The 19,296-nt window shown below is 44.7% G+C and overlaps 1 protein-coding gene across 1 annotated transcript in view; it reads left to right on the forward strand.

Moving 5' to 3' along the window:
- The window catches only part of CLPB (ClpB homolog, mitochondrial AAA ATPase chaperonin), a 40,365-nt gene extending 21,989 nt beyond the window's left edge, over nt 1-18,376 (forward strand). The window contains exons 4-11 of the mRNA XM_006918687.3: nt 447-502; nt 5,384-5,428; nt 5,792-5,953; nt 11,740-11,896; nt 12,696-12,769; nt 12,933-13,052; nt 13,229-13,333; nt 13,736-18,376. Of these exons, the coding sequence (XP_006918749.1) occupies nt 447-502; nt 5,384-5,428; nt 5,792-5,953; nt 11,740-11,896; nt 12,696-12,769; nt 12,933-13,052; nt 13,229-13,333; nt 13,736-13,984 (968 nt within the window). The 3' untranslated portion in view covers nt 13,985-18,376. The remainder of the gene's footprint in view (nt 1-446; nt 503-5,383; nt 5,429-5,791; nt 5,954-11,739; nt 11,897-12,695; nt 12,770-12,932; nt 13,053-13,228; nt 13,334-13,735) is intronic.
- Nucleotides 18,377-19,296: the final 920 nt, after the last annotated feature.

The following is a 19,296-nucleotide window of genomic DNA, read 5'->3' on the forward strand; positions in this document are numbered from 1 at the left end:
CAAGGAAAGGTGCCCTCCCTACCTCTGATTGAGCTATGACTCCAGGTGTGGCTGGGTAACAAGATCATGGGTGTCTGGAGAGATACAGTGCAGTGAGCCAGGAAGTCAGGGTGCTCTTAGGAGAGGCAAGGTCTATGCTGGGCTTCAAAGGACAAGTTGGCTCTGGATTATAAGAGTCAACCTCCTAATCTTAGGATGCGGCTATAGAGAAAAAACCTCAATCCCATCTACAGAAAAAATCAAGATGCAGTGCAGACTTTGATTCTGTCCCAGCTTTACCCTTAATTACTTTGGTGACTTTGAGAGAGTCACTGACCTTCTCCAGGCCTCAACATTCCCATCCATAAAATATATTATTTTCAGTGTCCATGCATTTCTAATGTTCTTTCATTCCAGGAGATAGTCATCCGGTTCTAACCTAATTTCTCTCCCTTCTCTTGTACTAGGAAAAACAGAATTGGCCAAACAGACAGCCAAGTATATGCACAAAGATGCCAAAAAGGTAAGAACTGGGGCCTAGGCCTGATCTGCAGGCCAAGGAGACCTTGCCACTCCTGCTAGACCAAAAACTCTAGGCTCCCTGAATCTGGCAATAGCCAGTCAAAAAGATGAACTTTAGCCCAGGAGTAGTAGGCCTCAGCTCTGGCCCCAACTTGACCACCAATTGCTCCAGGAAATGGGCAAGTTATCCAACCTCTTTGTACCTCAGTTTCTTCATTTATGAAATAAGAAGAATATTCTTTGCCCTGTTTGACTCTTGGGGTACTTGAGAGAGCCCAGTGAGATTCATCCATACAACATTTTCAAACATCTACTCTGTGTCAGGTATTATACTAATTCCTGATAATACAGTATTTATTGTGACACTATCCCTACCCTGAGGAACTCAGTCTGGAGAGGCAGACAGCTTTAGAAACATACTATTACTATTCAGTGCCATCAAGGCCATGTTAGAAGGAGTCTTGGGGCCTGTAAGAGAAAACAAGGAGGAACAAGAAGATGCCCTTTTGCTTCTCTCCATCACACATGAGCTTTTAAACAGGATTTTTTATGTCTAAGCTCTGTGGGGCGGTCACAATCCCATTTCCCCCATGACTCGAAGCCCTGACCCTCCATAGGAGAGGGCTGTCCTCATCCCTTATTTGTTCTGACTCTGGCTTAGTTTGACTTTCTAGGCAGTGCTTTCATGCAGAGAGAAATGTCAGAGAGAGCAGTCCTTGGAGACTGCAGAAACATTTCAACAAAGGCCAAACATTCTTCTTTCTACCAGCCTTCCCATTGTGGAAGCTAAGGTCCCCTTGTCCATCACCAGAGCCACAACTCCAGATGCCCTTGCCTCATTTCTCTGGAAAGCCTCCCTACCTGAGACGCTGAGGATTTGCTCAGGTCTCTGCCAGCCAAACTGCCCCAGCAGCAGAGCCCTATGTACCTCATGTCCTGCTTCTGACCTAGCTGCCTGCCCCTTTGCCACCTTCCTGAGGTCCTGGCAGCCACAAAACACAAGGTATCTCAGGCTGTGTCCTCCTGAGCCACATCTATGGCCTCCTTCTGCTTAATAACTAGCTGAAGTCTCCTGAGCCTCCCTGGCTCTGCCAGCTATGCTTTGCCTCAACCAAACCCAGAGCAGACCCACCTGACAGGCAGGCAGGCAAAAAGCAGCTTATGACATGCTTATGTGCTCCAACCGAAATAACATTTTTAAGACAATTCATCAGGTTGGCAGCGATTGAAACAATTAGCACTCTGGAAAGGGCCATAAACTAGCAAGACTATTAGGGAAGATGCAGTTACGGGCAGGAACCACCTGATTAGGGATGAAGAATTCTGAGCATTTTAATTTTAATACTGTCAGAAAGGTTAATATTTAATTACAAATTATAATCTCCTTATCCAAGCTGTCTTAATATGTCTTCATACACAGTGGAAGTAGAAAAATTATCTGTTGACTTGCTAGTGTAGAAAGGAGAGGGGGCTTATTAAAAGATTGATGATGCAAGTCATTTTTCAATTGAAGCATATATTTAGTTGGAGGCACATTTATACCAGTATAGGGTGTCCTGATGGCATCTTTCAATACATGCCTCACCTAGGAGAAGGACGTAACACCGTCACCCTTTGAAGGCAGTGGGTTGGGTGGTCCAGGTTCTGGAGCCAGTCATTCCTTGCACTGGTTCCATTTCTACTTTCTACTAGGCCTAGGCAGGTTGCTTTACCCCTCTACATTTCAACTCAGCTCTCTTGTCTCAAAGTGAAGCTATACAGCCCTGTATCTAAGATAGTCATGAGCATCAAGTGAGATAATATGAATCCCAGCTCGCTCAGGCTCTAGCACGCAGTAAGTGCCTGCTCCCTTGTCTCGTGTTTATTCATCACTGCGTACTTTCCTCAGCAATACCCCATTGACTGTCTTATTTGATCCCATGAGGAAAATATCATAGATACTAAATCGGACCCACTTTTCAGATGAGAAAACTAACCCTACAGCATGAAGGGGCCTTCCAAGGTCACTTGTATGGTGAAGAAGTAAAATCAGAATCCAGTCTCAACTCTTCTCTGAATATTATTGTTCTCAGGTGCAATAAGAGGCTAGATTGTAAACTTGTCAATTTGTCCCCATGTCACATAGGGAGATGAGAGGCATGAGAAGCCCAATATAACCACGCATGTATGATTTTTAAATCATAGGTAGTGCTTCTACAGAATTTCTACCTGTATCAGCACTGTGGGCTAGTTCATTATAGAATATGTGTTTAGCATAGATGTTTTCTGGCCATGTAACAGGCATGTTTGAGACCTGCCTTCAAAATCCGAAAGTACTGGACTATAAGCTATCTAACCAAGATATCTGACGCTGCCAGAACCTATGGAGTGATGTGTAGAAAGTGTTGTGTACAGGTCCCAGTGGAATGTAGAGCTGACTAAAATGAAATGAACATTGGCCTGGGAGTCGGTGACTTGGATTCGCGTTCTGGCTCTCTGATCCTTAGTTGCGTCATTTGTAAAGAGGCACTATATCTCTGGACCTGGCTCTCTCACAAGGCATTGTATGCACATTTTTATAATTTCTTTATCAGATCTGTGAGCTTATTTTTTTTTCTCTTACTAGCCTCTACTATTCCTCCCAAATTGAGCAGCTTTATTAACTTCCATTATTAGGGTTAATAATCCTCGAGAAAGAACCTTAATGGTATTCTGCGATCTCATCCTGATATAGGGTGGTGGAGCCCTAAAGACTTGCGGTTATAGAGGCATTATAACAAAGAGATCAGAGCAAGGATCTGAGTCTAACTGCCTAGGTCCAAATCCCAACTCTAAACTACTCTGTGGAGGTGGCCGGGATCTCTGCTTATATCAATTTTCTCATCTATAAGATAGGTTCAATAATGGTACCTATCTTATTGATTTATCATTAAGGTTAATGAGATAATGATGTAAAATGCTAAACACCATTCTTGGCACATAATAAGCAATTGATACATGTTAGATATTACTGTCATTATGTTGTCTCACTTCTAGATAACCCTAAGCTAAGATCATATGAATCCAAAATTAATCCAGCCAAGAAAATCAAGCCCTGAGACTTGTTCAAATTTATTTGAACAAGCAGATCAGTAGAACAACTAGGGTAAAAACCCAGATCACTTGATAGTAAGTAAGCCCTAGTCTATACTCCCTGTTTCCTGGGACATTGACTGACATCTGAGCACAAAACTCAGATGGAGACTGCCAAGAGCCCGACTGATTAACAGAACAGGAAATATAAGGCTGTAGAGTATAATGACCAGATTATGAAGTTTAAATGACCTCGGGCAAGTTACTTTAATCTGTGACTTAGTTTTCTCATCCGTTAGGTGGGGATGATTATAGTGCTTACCTCATAGACTTGTACATATTCTAAGCCCTTTATAGTTTGATTAGAACATTGCCAGGTACACAGTAAGCACCGAGTGACCATCAGCTATTACCAGATACCCACCTTGTGGCATTCAGCCCATTGCACCCTCTGGGCAGCACTCCCAGTTTCTCCACGGTCCATCCTTCCTGAAGCCTGTGTTTCTCTTGGCTAAGCTGCCTGGGGCCCTCAGAAGATGCTTGCTGGCTAATGCCCTATGTCTGATAGCAGGGATCACCCCCATGTGACCTTATTGACTTCCCCTAACCCTTTCTCACCTCTTGGAGCAGATCCTTTCCTCAGGCCCCTGGTGAAACTAGGAGAAGAAATAAGGGCCTGTGTTATACAAAAAGAAACTACAGCTCAAAAAGAGGAGCAGCATGCCCAAGGCCACACAGATAGCAAAACTGGAACTGGAAGCCAAGCTCTTGGCTACCAGCCCCGGGCTCTTTCTGCCACCCTGTACCTCAAGTACAGAACAACAGAACAGAGAATAAACTAAAAGTATATCACTGAGTGAATTTCAGATCAGCTAGAATAGGCCTACATTTCAGACATAGCTACCTCCCTCGGGGTCTTGGCTCCCTGTCACCCCCAGCTCTCAGGAAAAGTGTGGTCAGTGAGTGTGCTCTCTCAGATGGAAGCACGTACCAGCAGGAGAGGAGCCTAGGGAGCCCTGGTCTGGGTGGAGTGACAGGGCACTTGTGAATGCCCTTATAACTGCCTAAATCCCTAAATTTTTCATGAAAAGTGGGTACTCTACCTGTGTTGACTCACAAATCCCATACTACCCACTGTTCTCTTCCCTTGGGGCTAATCGTGGTCAGACCTAACACCAGGGAACCACTTCTTCGGAAGCCACCACTAGGCCCACCAGTGGGGAGAAAAAGGCTGCAAGGTACATTATGGGTGGATTTTTGATGAGATGAAGAAATCTAAATAAAAAGGTTTATTAATTTAAAAGAAAAGTAAACTAAAACCAAGGGGTATGTGCCCACACAGACTTGCAAAGGTGAGGGCACCTTGGAACTGTCTGGATATTTGTTGCTCTCCTCTATGTCATCCCGATCCACGCTGATTATGACTATGTCCATGGCCGCCTGCCCCACTCAGTGGGTGCTCCTCGAGGACAGAGACCAAGCCTTGTTCACCATTGTAGCTCCATGCCCAGCACACACAGATGTTCTCAGGAAATATGGAATAAACGGGAGGGTGGGAGGATGGGTAGATGATATGGTAATCAAACTAGTAGAAGCCTGCTTGAAAAAAGAAACATTCTGAGCCAGATTTAGAAGGGCAGGGACTTGACTTGGGTTTGTTAAGGTAGGGAATAGAATCATATAGGGAATGAGTGGATAGAAAAGATGGCAAGTAGCCAGATCTTGGGTTGGTGTGGTCTGAAAGCCTAGGGGATATTTGAGACGCTCTCCTTCTTAACCCCTTCCCTCTGCTTTCGTGTTTCCAATTGGACTCTTGCTTGTTTCCTCGCAGGGCTTCATCAGGCTCGACATGTCTGAGTTCCAGGAGCGTCATGAGGTAAGAGTCCTAGGCGAAGTGTGATTTGGAGGGCTTATCAACATGGCCTGGGTATTTTGATGTGGCTTGTGATTTGGGCCTGAGATAATTCCAGCAGTCTGGATTTGTCCTTTGTGGGTATATGTGTGCAGCAGGGTCACTGATCTGTTTTGCATAGGGTTTGCTCTGAAGAATAAATATAGAGAAGATCTATCTGCTGTCCCATTATGGTAGCGTTCCTGCCACCCTGGGAGACAGCCTGACACTCCTTGTTGAGACAGGCAGTCTTGACAGTGTTTACGAAGCCATCTCCCTGTACATTCCCCATATTGGAAGTTTAAAGCATGGAAAGGCCTTCCTGACATGTTGCCTTCCTTCCCCCAGGTGGCCAAGTTTATCGGGTCCCCACCAGGTTATATTGGCCATGAGGAAGGTGGCCAGCTGACCAAGAAGCTGAAGCAGTGTCCCAACGCTGTGGTGCTCTTTGATGAGGTGGACAAGGCTCATCCAGATGTGCTTACTATCATGCTGCAGTTGTTTGATGAGGTGAAAGTCAGCCTGGGCTAGAATGGAGATGGGGACACCTGGAGGTGTGGGGAGCTTTGGATAATAGGAACCAAGGACCCAGAGGTCTGATCATTCCTCAGCTTGCTCTGTGTGTACATTCGGGCCCTTAGTCCATGTGATTTTACCTCCTCTCTGGACCACAGCTCAGCCTGGGCATTTGAGAGAAGACCAGTACTGTCCAAGTGTTGAAATTTCGTCACTGCCCAGGCTACCTTCCAGAGAGACGGAGTGGGGCAAAGATGCCAGGAGAGCGAGGGAGACCTGAACTTTTAGTTCTAGCTCTGCTTCATTTCTAGGCATCAGGGATCTCATGTGACAAACAAGGCGTCTAGATCCAAGATAAGCTCGAAGAATCTTTCTGGCTCGTGGAGCCCTTTTCTTCTGAGGAACTCCAGGCTTGTCACAAACGAGACAGTCCCCCCTACTGGTGGAGTGAGTTCTAAATAAGAAGAACCCCCTTTTATCCAACACATTCTGTGTACTAGGCTTATGCTAAGGACTTTACAGATGTTATCACTAATCATCACAATAGCCTGGCAAGGTAGAAATGATCTCATTTTTTACAAATGAAGAAACTAAGGTTCAGAGAGGTTATAAATGACTTGCCCAAGGCCACAGAGCTACTCTATGGAGGAACCAGGATTGGGCTACAAAATAAATCTGATCCCGGAGCCCCAGTTCTCCCCTCTGTACCACTCCTTCCCTTGAGCTGAGAGGGAAAGCTTATGATCATGGAGGAGTCGACCTCCACCCTTGACAGGAGTCTGCAGAACCAGAATGAGGCTTCTCTTCTGCTCCTAGGCAGGGTATATGTTAGCCAGCATGTGGCCAGATGGAGTCCTCCCCACCTTTTCACTTAGCCCCTCCAGCCCTGGGAAAATAGGAAGGGGTTTTGCTTCCCATGTCACAAGTACACTAAACGAGGTGCAGGAAGGGACTCCCCCTGGACCAAATAGCACACCAGTTACCAAGCCAGGAAGACCCAGAACCAAATGTCCCCATAGCTTCCCACCACCTTCCCCACCTAGCCCAGCATCCTTGCCCCTGCCCCAGTTTTGTTGCTCTCTTCTTAGCCCTTCAGGTACTCCCTGTTCCTGGGCCCCCCACTGAGGAATGAAAGGCAGTTCTTCTAAAGTCACATATTCAGTTACTCACATCTGTGCTCTGAGACCTCCTGCTCCATTCCAGCCTCTTGATGGAATTCAGATACACAGCTATGCACCAGACTGAAACCTGCCCTTGGGAAGCTGCCTGCCTAGTAAACAGGCAAAAAGGAGATGTGATAATAGTTGACATTTTTGTACTTCATGTGTCAGGCACTGTTGAAAAACTTAACACGGACCAACTCCTTTAAGTCTCCCAACAACCTATGAAGATAGTTATTATTATTGCGTCCATGAATAGATATGGACACAGAAGTAAAGTGAGGTAGCTTATTCACCCATGGTCACACAACTGGAAAGAGGGAGTCCAGGTTCGAACCCAGGCATCCAGTTCCAGATCCTGCAGCATTAAATAACTACCATGCAGCTAGGGCCAAAAGAGAGAGGTAGATCTTCAGTAAAACATTCACAAGAAGGGAGAGTCCAACAGCCTGTTTGGCCTCTGACTCCCTAGAGAGGTACCACTGATGGCCTCCTTGGCCCAGAAGGAGGGAAGACAACTGATGACTGACATACAACCGGGCCCACCTGGAAGATGCTTCCACCCCTATGGGGAGACCCTGTTCACTTCTCTCCTGCTGCCGTCACTCCATGACTACCTTTTGGGAGTTGATAATAATTCCTTCCTGTAGCCTCCACAAGCCTACTATAGTTTCTGATGCTTATGCCCTGGGTTCCCTTGACCAAAGCTGCCATCCTAGTTTACTTAGCCAGATTTATGCATATATGCTCCTTGAGGACAGGGATCATGCCTACTCCAACCACTCCCAGAGCCCACAACATCAGGGGAAATGCTTTTTTGACTTAATTCAGTGGTAATTCAGCAAATCTTCCAAAGATGAATAAGTGTTTGCCAGATAAACAGAGCAGAGAAGGGCCGACAGCAGACACCACATGTGCAGAAGCACAGGGGCATGATGCAGCCTGGTGTATTAAGGGAACTATAGCTGTTCAGTACTGCTCAGCTGCACAGGGAAGTGAGAACAGAATGGTGGAGATGAGGTGGGTAAGGTAGACTGGGGCCAGTTAAAACGCCAGGCAAAGGAGCATAGATGTATTTGGTGGATTGTAAGGAGCCTTTAAAGACTTTAAGCAAGAGAAAAACATGGTCAGGTTTTTTCTTTATAAAGGTCCTGTAGGCAACCGTGAGAATGGAAGGAAAAAGAGGGCAGTGAGGAGACTATTGAAAAGTCCAGACTAGAGCCGGAGAAGCCTACTCTAAAGTAGGGCAGTGGAATGAGAACTACCAGGACGTTGGCTGTGCAGGGCTCAGTGATTGGATGGAAAGAGAAAGGGAGAGGCCAAGGATGACAAGCAGCAGGATTTCTGGCCTGGGCGACTGGGTGGCTGCTGCTGCTATCAGCTGAGGCAGAGTACTCAGGAGGATGAACAACAGATTGGCAAAGAAAGTGAAGAGCTGAGGTTTAGAACTGTTGAAAGGAGATGCCTAAGGGACAGTCAGATGGCCATATCCAAGAGGCCATTCATCAGTTGGAGAGGTCTGGAGCATAGGAAAGTCTGGACTGAAAGTAGAGATTCAGCAATGCTCCAGCACAAAGAGAGTAACGAAAGCCATGGAAAAGGATGATGTCTCTCAACAAGGGAGAGTATAGTGTGCAGAGAAGAAGAGAGCGCTAAAACAGAGCCTTGTGACCTATCCAGAAAGAGTTAAAGGGGGACTTGGCAGAGAGATAGGAGGGAAAGCAGGAGATTGTGGTCCAGTGTGGGGCAGAGCGGGCACGGACAGAACACAGTTCCTGCCTTAGTGTTCAGGAATGAATGAGGGAGACAGACAGCAAAAAGCAGTTCAGCCCACTGTGGTGAGTGCTGCGCTTGGAGAAGCAGCAAGGGCCAGGAATTGTAAGGGCACCTAATCTAGCCTAGGGGCATGAGAGAAGCCCTGCCATTCCTACCTAGCCAGTTCTCCCAAGCCTGGGCCCAGAAAAGCAAGAGCCCTAGTGCACTCACCAAATCACCAAGAAGGACTAATGCTGGTCACTTCCTGGGTGATCTCAGCCTATGGCACAGGGTCGAAGTCCCAGGAAGAGATGAGACCCCAGGGAGCCCACCCTCCACTCCTCCTTTCAAGGGTAAGAACAGTGGAAAAACAGCCCCTAGAGCCCTGGAGTGAGCATTCACATCCCACTCAGGATTTCTGCACTCGTCATTGCTGGGAGGTGAGACAGTGACAGCTCCCTCTTTGGGACACGTCTTTATTGCCAAAGACCCTGAGGACAAGGAGACATGAAGTCACCCTTGGGTCAGTCATACAGTGCACCTGCTCCCCTCACCCACTGGGACCCATCCTCAGGCCCAGTTATAAGCAGAGCTTTGATCTCTTGGAATGAAATTGCCACTGGTTATTGCTCTGGCTAGTATAGCAGTGTGTGTGCTCATCCTTCAGGGATGAGCTCTGCAAACAGTGTCATATGCACATGCTTGGGCATGTCACACACTCATGCAGACCTGGTCCCCACTAAGGAGTGGATTCTATTGTAACCCATAAGCAAGAAAGCTAATGGCAAAAGCTCAAGAACATCCATTTGTGCCCTTGCCTTCCCCTTGTCCCACCCCAAGGCAGGGACAGGAGAGTGACCAACACCTAGATCACCCTTTTGAATAGACTCCCTTGGAGATAACACTTTCTGAGAGGCCTCTGCCAAGGTCCAGTATAAAGTAAGGCTGAAAAGCACCCGGTACCATGCCTAACACAGAGTAGGTGCTCAAGTAATGTACATTCCTTCTTCTGTTGCCTCTGAGAGCCAGGGCTGGTCTGCCATTGCATTGGCTTTAGAAATAAGGACCAACTTGAGTCAGGCCATGCCAACAGAAAGGGAAACATTTGAGGAGGGCTGGTTACTGGCTGAGTCTGGGGCAGGCAGGAGCCAACTGGCTGAGGCCAATGACCTATCCCTCAGAGCCATGTTCTCTGGCCTGTTAAGAACTATGCTTTGTCTGCAACCCGGAGGAAATCCCAGGCAGGTCTCCCCCTTCCCACACCTGTCCCAGTTGCTTCTCTTCATCAAGGATCAAAGGATGAAAACTAAATTTGGCAGGATTCTGAGAAAATTTTATTTAGAGAAAGAAAATTGCATGGAGCCTCATTTACCCAGTACCACTGGTATGACTTCGATAGCCTGGTATAGAGAGAAGGGCAAACAGTTTGAGCCTCAGCTCCACTATTTTCTAGCTATGAGACCTTGAATGAGTTACTTAACCATTCTGGGACTCAGTTTCTCTGTAGGGGTTGCAAGGATTCAGGCATTCAGCAAGCAAGTACTGAACATCTACTATGTGCCAGACACTGTTCTAGGACCCATTGAGAACAAGATCCAGCCTCTGCCTTTTTGGAGCTTCTAGTGGGCAGAGTACAATAGTACATAGGAAAGCACTAAGCAAGACACTACAGCTCATTAGTGTCCACTGTTGCTACTCCATCAGTTCCTTTCAATGAGGCTCTGATCATGGCTTTTCTTCTGAATCAGGGGTCCCAACCCCCAGGTCGCAGACCGGTACCAGTCCATGGCTTGTTAGGAACCGGGCTGCACAGCAGGAGGTGAACAGTAGGCGAGCAAGCGAAGCTTCATCTGCGTTTGCAGCTGCTCTCCAGCTCTAGCATCACCGCCTCAGCTCCACCTCAGATCATCAGGCATTAGATTCTCATAGGAGCACCGGTTGCTGGTGTCAGAAAAGCTGGAGACCGCTGTTCTAAATGACTGCAAAGTGCTGTCATACAGTTATAGCCTTAAGGTTTGCTGAGCTCCTTGCCCTTTAATACCTATACTTATCCCATTCTTCTGTCTCTTCCCTCTGCTGTTGCTCCTTTTCTCTTTCCTTAGTGCATCTGTCTCAGTTATACTTTCTTCTGTGTCATTTCTAGAGAGAGCTAAAGATTTCAAGGAAATTTCCCAAGTTGGTTAAAGGAGGAGCCGTATTTTCTATCCCTTTCCGTCAAGCCAGAGGATGGCTCCAAAGATGCAGAGATTATACCTGTTTCAATTCATTTCATTCTTTTTAATCTCACAAATATATGTGTTTGCTACTGTAATAACAGTTCAGAACATTTACACAGCTTGGTTTACTAAGGGTTTTTCTTCAGCATGACCATATCTAGTCTTCACAATGGCCCAGTAAAATACCCTCCTCTTAACTCCTACAGCAACTTGGGCTTCCCCTTACCATAACACTTAACCCACTGAATCGTCATTGCTGGTTTCCTGAGTGTCACTCAGAGCAAGTTAAAGGCTCTGAGTCTCCAGAACCCCAGCACAAAGCCTGGACCAAAGTGGGCTTCCAAGAAAGTGTATTGGATGGATGCATATGAAATCAGGCTGACTGCTGAGCGCCAGGGGTGATTTGGGTGCCCTGATTGATGACACACAGCAGATGCAGTCTTGCCCACAGGCACTCTTAATAGGTGGAGTAGTTGCAGCTTAGGGCAACGTGAACTGCCATCGAGGTGTAATTACAGTGCTCAGAGAAGCAAGCAGCTAACTCTGCCAGGGGTGGCAGAGGTAGAGGCACAGGGGTTCTGAAGAGACCTCCTGGAAGAGGTGCTTAGCCTTATACCTCCCTGACTGTGCAGTCACTGTTCTTTCCCAGGGCCGGCTGACAGATGGAAAAGGGAAGACCATCGACTGCAAGGATGCCATCTTCATCATGACCTCCAATGTGGCCAGTGATGAGATCGCACAGCATGCACTGCAGCTGAGGCAAGAAGCTTTGGAGATGAACCATAACCGTATCGCTGAGAACCTTGGTATGGCACGTGGCCTGAGCTGTCTGGGCAACTGGGCAAGTGCCCAGGCCACTAGCACATCTCCTGGGGTTAAGGATGGCATTGAGGTCCCAGGCTTTGGTGAGGGTCCTGGTAGGCAGTTCTGTCCATAGCTGGCAATGATCAGACACCAAGCACCAGACCAAATAGTGCTTGATAGCGACAGTGCCCCCTCTTCCTCAAGAAAGCCCCAAGTCTCTTGGGTGACAAGAAGATTCCAGACAGAGGAGTGGACAGAGCTACCCCAGGGTGAGGGGCCAGGAAGAGGCCAGAGTCTTAGGGAACTGAAGAGATGCATACTCAACAGATAGAGATGCTTTGGTCCAATGAGGGGACAGCAGATCAGAAACTATAGAGAAATGGATACAGCCTTTTGTAGCCAATGAGCCTTTTTCTGTAGGTGGGCTGGAGAGTGCTGGAAAGGAGAGCACATCACGCAGAAGGCCACATCTGTTATCTTTCTATTTGGAATGGAACCCTCCAGCTCCCTTCAGAACTCAATTCTTGGTCCTGACTTTCCTCTCCCCTCCCTCGTACAGTTTCCACCTTAAGGAACCCTAGGCTTTGTAGCATATGATTGCTAAAAGAGCCTCAGAAAGTACCCAGTCCAGTCCTCTCTGTTCAGGTAAGACCAGGCCAAGGCCCAGAAAGCCTGAGGTGTTGACCAGGGTCACACAGACCCATCAGGGGAGCTCTTTTCATGGATGAGCCAAGGGGCAGGCACATTTCCCAAAGTCCCCTGGGTGTGAGGAATAGTCAGTTTATGATTCTGTCTCCACAGGTGATGTCCAGATTAGTGACAAGATCACCATCTCAAAGAACTTCAGGGAGAATGTGATCCGCCCCATCCTGAAAGTAAGAAGTCTTTGTCCTTCCTGCTAGAGCCTCAGGTGTAGGGGATCCCCTTAGCCATCCTAAAACTGCAGAATCCCCCATATCTTCCCCATTGGAGTCCAGTAATTGCCTTTACCCTCATCTGGGTCACTGAGCTTACCCCACCCCTTACTTGGCCCTGCAGGCTCACTTCCGGAGGGATGAGTTTCTGGGGCGAATCAATGAGATCGTCTACTTCCTCCCCTTCTGCCACTCGGAGCTTATCCAGCTAGTCAACAAGGAACTGAACTTCTGGGCCAAGAGAGTAAGAGTGGGGACTGGCCATGGGTGGGAGCACTAGTTCCCAAAAGGTGGAGCTCAGTGGTATGGGGCCAGTGGCCTTGGGGCACAGTCTCTCATAGGCCAAGGCCTCAGGCATCATGGTGAGAGATGGAAAGCTCTCGGCCACATGCAGGCACACTCCTATCTGACCTTTCTCAGGCCAAGCAAAGGCACAACATCACACTGCTCTGGGACCGCGAAGTGGCAGACGTGTTGGTTGACGGCTACAATGTGCACTATGGTGCCCGCTCCATCAAGCATGAGGTGAGCATAGAGCCTGAGAGAAGAGAGGTGCCCCTACACCTCCCTCCCCAGCGCCCCCACACCCAACTCCTGGGCTCCCAGCCTAGAATTTTTCATACCCAGAGTAGATTCCCCTTCAGAACCAAAAACACAAAATGATCAAGTCAAACCCCTGTCCTGGAGCGTAACCAAGTGTAAACTCCTACCAAATGAAGAATTCACTTAGGAACCTCAGATACTAACATCATCAAGTCTTTAGCACAGTCCTGTAAGCTGTGTGTTATTAGCCATTTGCAGATGAGAAAACTGAAGCCTAAAGTATGTACTTGTCCTAGCAGTAAGAGATAGAACCTGGCCTCCAGGCTCAGGGCACAGGCTGGCTTAGGCCTCGGCAGTGATGACCTCTTCACTTGCCACCTTCAGGTCGAGCGCCGTGTGGTTAACCAGCTAGCGGCTGCCTACGAGCAGGACCTACTGCCAGGGGGCTGTACTCTGCGCATCACTGTGGAGGACTCAGACAAACAGCTACTCAAGAGCCCTGAGGTGCCCTCACCCCAGGCTGAGAAGCGTCCACCCAAGCTGCGACTGGAGATCATTGATAAGGACAGCAAAACCCACAGACTGGACATCCGGGCACCACTACACCCTGAGAAGGTGTGCCACACCCTCTAGCATCTACCTACCTGCTATACGTGCCCTCAACGTCAAATAAAGGCCCCTCGGCTGTGGCATGGCAACTGACCTGCCTTCCCCTCCTACCTCTCGCTCCTTTCCACCCAGCCTAAGGCCACTTACCTCCTTACAGCTCCTGCAAGACCCCTCCCCAGCCCCAAAGTCCAAAGCAGGAATTTTGCCCTTCCCTGGCCTTTCCATTGTGGGCCCAAAACTTGCTAAAAAGTCTCCAGGAGAGGGAGGTCTCTTATCATTGTCTTTCAGAGTGATCCCCATGCCCCATAGTCTCTGGAACTTTATCATGTTGCCTGGAAGCTCAGAAGTATGGCAACTAAGAACAGATCTGGCCAGAAGAAGACAGGGACAGACTGTGACCTGCCCTCATGTAACTGAGACCTCGAATGTCTCCACAGAAAGTAAAGAAAGTGCATAGGCCCAGGCACAGAGGTTTAGCAGTTTAGGCTGTAGCTACTTCTTTCCCATGCCCTAAAATCTCAAGAAGAAGGGACCTATACAACTCTTCCCCCATCCTCTGCCATATCATAGCTACTGTTCCTCCGCATGTTCTGGGGTCAGGCCAGACCAGGTTTCTCCGGCCTTGGAACTGGGCCAACATGGGAGGAAGGCTGACTGGGTCACTACCCTCGCCTACTCCAGTACTGGACAATAGTACCAAATGACCAAGCAAGCTCAGCTCTTTGGGGCCTCCTTCAGGAGACTAATGCTATATATATTGGGGAATTATAGGGGGAGAGATAGAGGTCATGGGGTCAGGCTCTGCCTAGATGGCCATGGACCCTGCCTCAGCCCTGTCTATACTGCTGTCACAGCTAAGTTAGCCTGGAATAAACAGCTCCCCCATGCTGTCTCCATGTTAGTTACTAAGCAGAAGGTCTAGACGTACACCATCCCCCAAAGACATTCACAGATCAGCCATGTTTTAACCTCAGCTTAGGAGGGCACAGCAAGGCTCAGTGCATCCTTGGGCATCATCTGCAGTAGCCCCCATTGATGATCACCTCATCATTCTCCCTCTGCAGGGCCATTTTGGAACCCTCCTTTGGTGTCAGCTCCTCTCTTTGAGGAAGCAGAAAATGGGGGCAGGAATCCAAGTCCCTTGGGTGATAGGAGAAAGTCATAACAATATGGTGGGTATAAGGCCAGGGGCCTGGGCTCCAGCAATCACCATCCAGCTCTCAAATTGCTGTGTCTGCTGCTCCCTGCCTCAGTGACTGCTCTTGTTTTTTTTCTCATCTTGTCTTGAGGTAATTTTAGACTTAAAGAAAGTTGCAAAAATAGTGGAGTTCCTATATACCCATTCACCTAGCTTCTATATTAACATCTTATAAAACCATAATTATTCAAATCATGAAATTAACATTGGTACAGTCCTACTGACTAATAGGTAGACATTCAAATTGTGCCACTTGTCCCACTGATGTTCTTTCTCTGGTCTGGGATCCAACCTAGGGTCCCACATTGCATTTGTTGTCTTGTTTCCTTCATCTCCTTCAGCCTCTGACAGTTCGTTCCTCTGTCTTTCTTTGCCTTTCATGACCTTAACACTCCCAAAATGTCCAACTGGTTATTTTTTGCATTGTCCCTCAATCGGGTTTCTCTGTGTTTTCACAGGATTAGATTGAGGGTACCCCAGAAGTGATGTTGTGCCCTTCTCAGGGCCTCATAGCAGGGGATCAGGTTAACTTTGATCACATGGATGAGGTACTGCGTGCCAGGTTTCTCTGCTATCAACTTAAAAATTTCTCCTTTGAAATTAATAAGAATCTTGTGAGAAGATACTTTGAAGCTGTGCAGATGGGTTTTTTTTACCCTTAGAATTTTGCCCATTGATTTTAGCATTCATCAATAGTTCTTGCTTAAGCAAGTATTAATGTTCTTTTTGCCGAATGATGACTTTGTTTCCTTATTCCATTTATATTTATTAATTGGTATTCTGTAAGGAAGAGCTGTCTCTTTTCCTCCATTTATTTATTCAATAATTTATATGAATATAAACTAATGGATATTTGTTTTCTTCTATGGGTTATAATCTAATACTACTAGTAGTTTATTTTGTTGTTCTTTTTGGCCTAGATTTGGCCATTCGGAACTCTCAAATTGGCTCCTTTTTTGTTTCACCATTGCCCCCCATCATTTTTTTAACACTGCCTTACTTTCTGGCACCACAAGATGTTCCAAGCTCACTTATGTTTTTCCTGTCCCAGCCCTGACATCAGCCATTTGTCCAAACAGCGTGTGGTTCCTTTTATTCGAGAATAGTACTTAGAAAACAAGATCTGAGCACTAGGGTGTCCATTGCTACTGGACTGTCATTGCTTCTAGGCCCTTTCAGCACACAGAGCTAGGAAATATATGTATATATGTTAACACACACACATCTGAATTTATTATTGTGTCTCTCCATCTATATGTTATTAAAAACCTTGAGTTCATATCGATACCTACAGTTCTAATCTAATACCACTGGGTTTGTGACTACCACTATCATGACTTTACTATTCTGTTTTTTCTCTCCTTCTATCTCTGTTTCTTCTCCTTTGACTCTGGTGTTCAGATTTCTCTTAGAGGCTCTAATTAAGTCAGTCAGTAACCATCCCATATGGAACATGCCTATTGGATAAAGTTTTCCTGGCTGCCAATACCTTGGTTCAATTAAATGTGGCCAAAAGCATCAGGCATATAACTCAAAACCAGATAACTTTTATACAAGAAAAGGAGGGTATGAACAGAGCAGACCCTAAGATTCTAAGGAACTTAAGTATCACTTCTTGTAGGGATCCTTAGCTAGACCTCCTAGATGATGTTAAACCCCTATCATATCTCCTTAGCATCCTAGGCAATACTCAGCTCAATTGTATTACTTGTTATATGTCTTACTTTGTCACTAGACTGTAAGCTCCAAGAGGGTACATACCCAATTGTTCAGCTCACTATCTTATTCATAGAACCTGGCACAGTGCAAGCACATGATGGATGCTCCAGGTATTTGGATGAATGCTGGGCTCTGCAGCAAGCACAGGTCTTCACAATAGGTCCCAGGACAAAGCAGTACTATTTGTTTGCTGAGCACATATTTATTTGTCACATGGTTGTAACTAGGCTGTAGAACTTGAGCAAATGGGGCAAAGTAAGACCTAGATACTTTGTTAAGTATCCTGGGATATATAAGACTGGACTTAGAAATGCAAATGTATTATTGTTCAAAAAGAAAAACTCAAAGATGCATAGTGATTATTTTAGAAACTTTAAAAAAACATTTAAATCATAAGAAAATAGGAAGTGGACTAATAAAGATAAAACCTGAAGTTAAAGTAGGAAACCAAAAAAAAGGGGAAGGAGAATGTATAAAAAAATTATTCTTTGAAAACACCAATAAAATAGATAAAATCTTCTCAGCCTGATAAAGAGAAAAAGGGCAAAAAAATAAAACCATATTAGGAATAAGAAATCAGACATACCATATATATATGGAAGAATTTAAAATAAATAAATTTGAAAACAGCAAATAGATTATTTCCTAGCAAACACTTACCCAAGATATAATTTGAATAGAAAAATAAATTACCAAAGAAGAAATTGGAAAGGTGATTAAAAATTTATTCTTTTGTAAGATTGTGTTCTTTTATTTAAATTTTTTATTGATCTATGTATGGAAAAGTACACAAATCACATGTACACAGTTCAATGAATTATCACAAAGTGAACACCACTATAGCTATCACTCAGCCCAAAAAATAAATGAGTTGTAATTTTTAATTATATAAACTGCTTCAGACCATGAGGAGATGCTCCACTGATTTTGAAGGCCAGTGTAAGATTAATACTCAAACCTGATAAAGTACCAAAAAGAATGCCATACCCTAACCTCACCTATGACTATAGATGCAAAAACTCCAAATAAATAAAGTTGAATTGTACAATGTGATCACATAAGATTTATTTCAGCAATACAAGCCTTAGTGTCAGGAAATTAATATAATCCACTATGTCAAGAATTTGAAGATTATTTAAATGTTTCTGGATTATTATTCATGTTAATTTTCTTATTTTGCTAATTCTTATGTAAGAATGTTCTCGTTTTTCAGAAATATACATTGACGTATTTAGAAGTTAAAGGTAAAGACAATTTCTCGTTTTTCAGAAATATACATTGACGTATTTAGAAGTTAAAGGTAAAGATAATTTGCAAATGTCTCAGGAAACTAAGTTTATATATATACACATACGTATATGTATGCATTCACATACATATATACACACAGAATGGTAAAAGTAAAATAGTAACATTTGGGAAATCTCAGGAAAGGGTGTACAATAACTCTTTGTATTGTTTTTGCAACTTTTCTGCAAGTAAATTTATTTCAAAATAAACTTCTTCAAATGAAGAGATAAAACATTTTATCAGTATATGCTGAAAAAGCATTTGATAAAATGTTACAGCTTTAAATGTGATTTGATAAAATCACATTTAAGTAAATGGAAAAGAAATTATGCATCAAAAACCAATAGCAAACCAATAGCAAACATCATTTTTAATTGTAGATACTAAAGCTATTTCTAGTAAAGTCTGAAATGACAAAATTCAACATTGCTTTGAAAATTCAGGTGAAAGCAATTAGGCAAGAAAAGTAAATGATATAAATATTGGAAAATAAATTATCTCGTTTTGCTGATATATGAGACTGTATTTAGGAAATCCAAGAGGCTGTAATAACACCTATTAGCACTAATAAAGAAATCTGGTAAGTATCTAAATAAAAGACAAATGTACAAAAATCAGTACCTTTTTTTCTATTCTAACAATAATCAACTAGAAACAAAGGGAATGTATTTCATTCATAATTGCAACAAATAGGTGTATATATTTGTTAATCTATACATAAAATACCTCTGGATGAGGGGAATTGGGTAAAGGGATAGCAATGGAAGGGAAAATTCACTGTATTTTTTACACTTTTAAATTAAATCTTGAATTAATGTTATTCAAAAGTATTTAATACTTAATACACTTAACAAGAAAAAAATGATATCAAAGAACATAAAACAAGATCTAGCAAAAAGACATACCAGGTTCTTGGATAGGATGACTTCATAACATCATTAAAATGTCAAGTCTTAAATTTACATATAATTCAATGCAAGCTTACTTAGACTCAACAGCATTTCTAATTTAATAAAATTGAAGTCATATTATACTAGAGCATCCAGAGGTGAAGCTATATGGAGCTATTGTTTTCTGGATCTAGGCTCTCAGGAGATACGGTTACTACAATCCGATCTTAATAGTATGC

The sequence above is a fragment of the Pteropus alecto genome, unplaced genomic scaffold, assembly GCF_000325575.1.
Source record: "Pteropus alecto unplaced genomic scaffold, ASM32557v1 scaffold468, whole genome shotgun sequence".
NCBI lineage: Eukaryota > Metazoa > Chordata > Mammalia > Chiroptera > Pteropodidae > Pteropus > Pteropus alecto.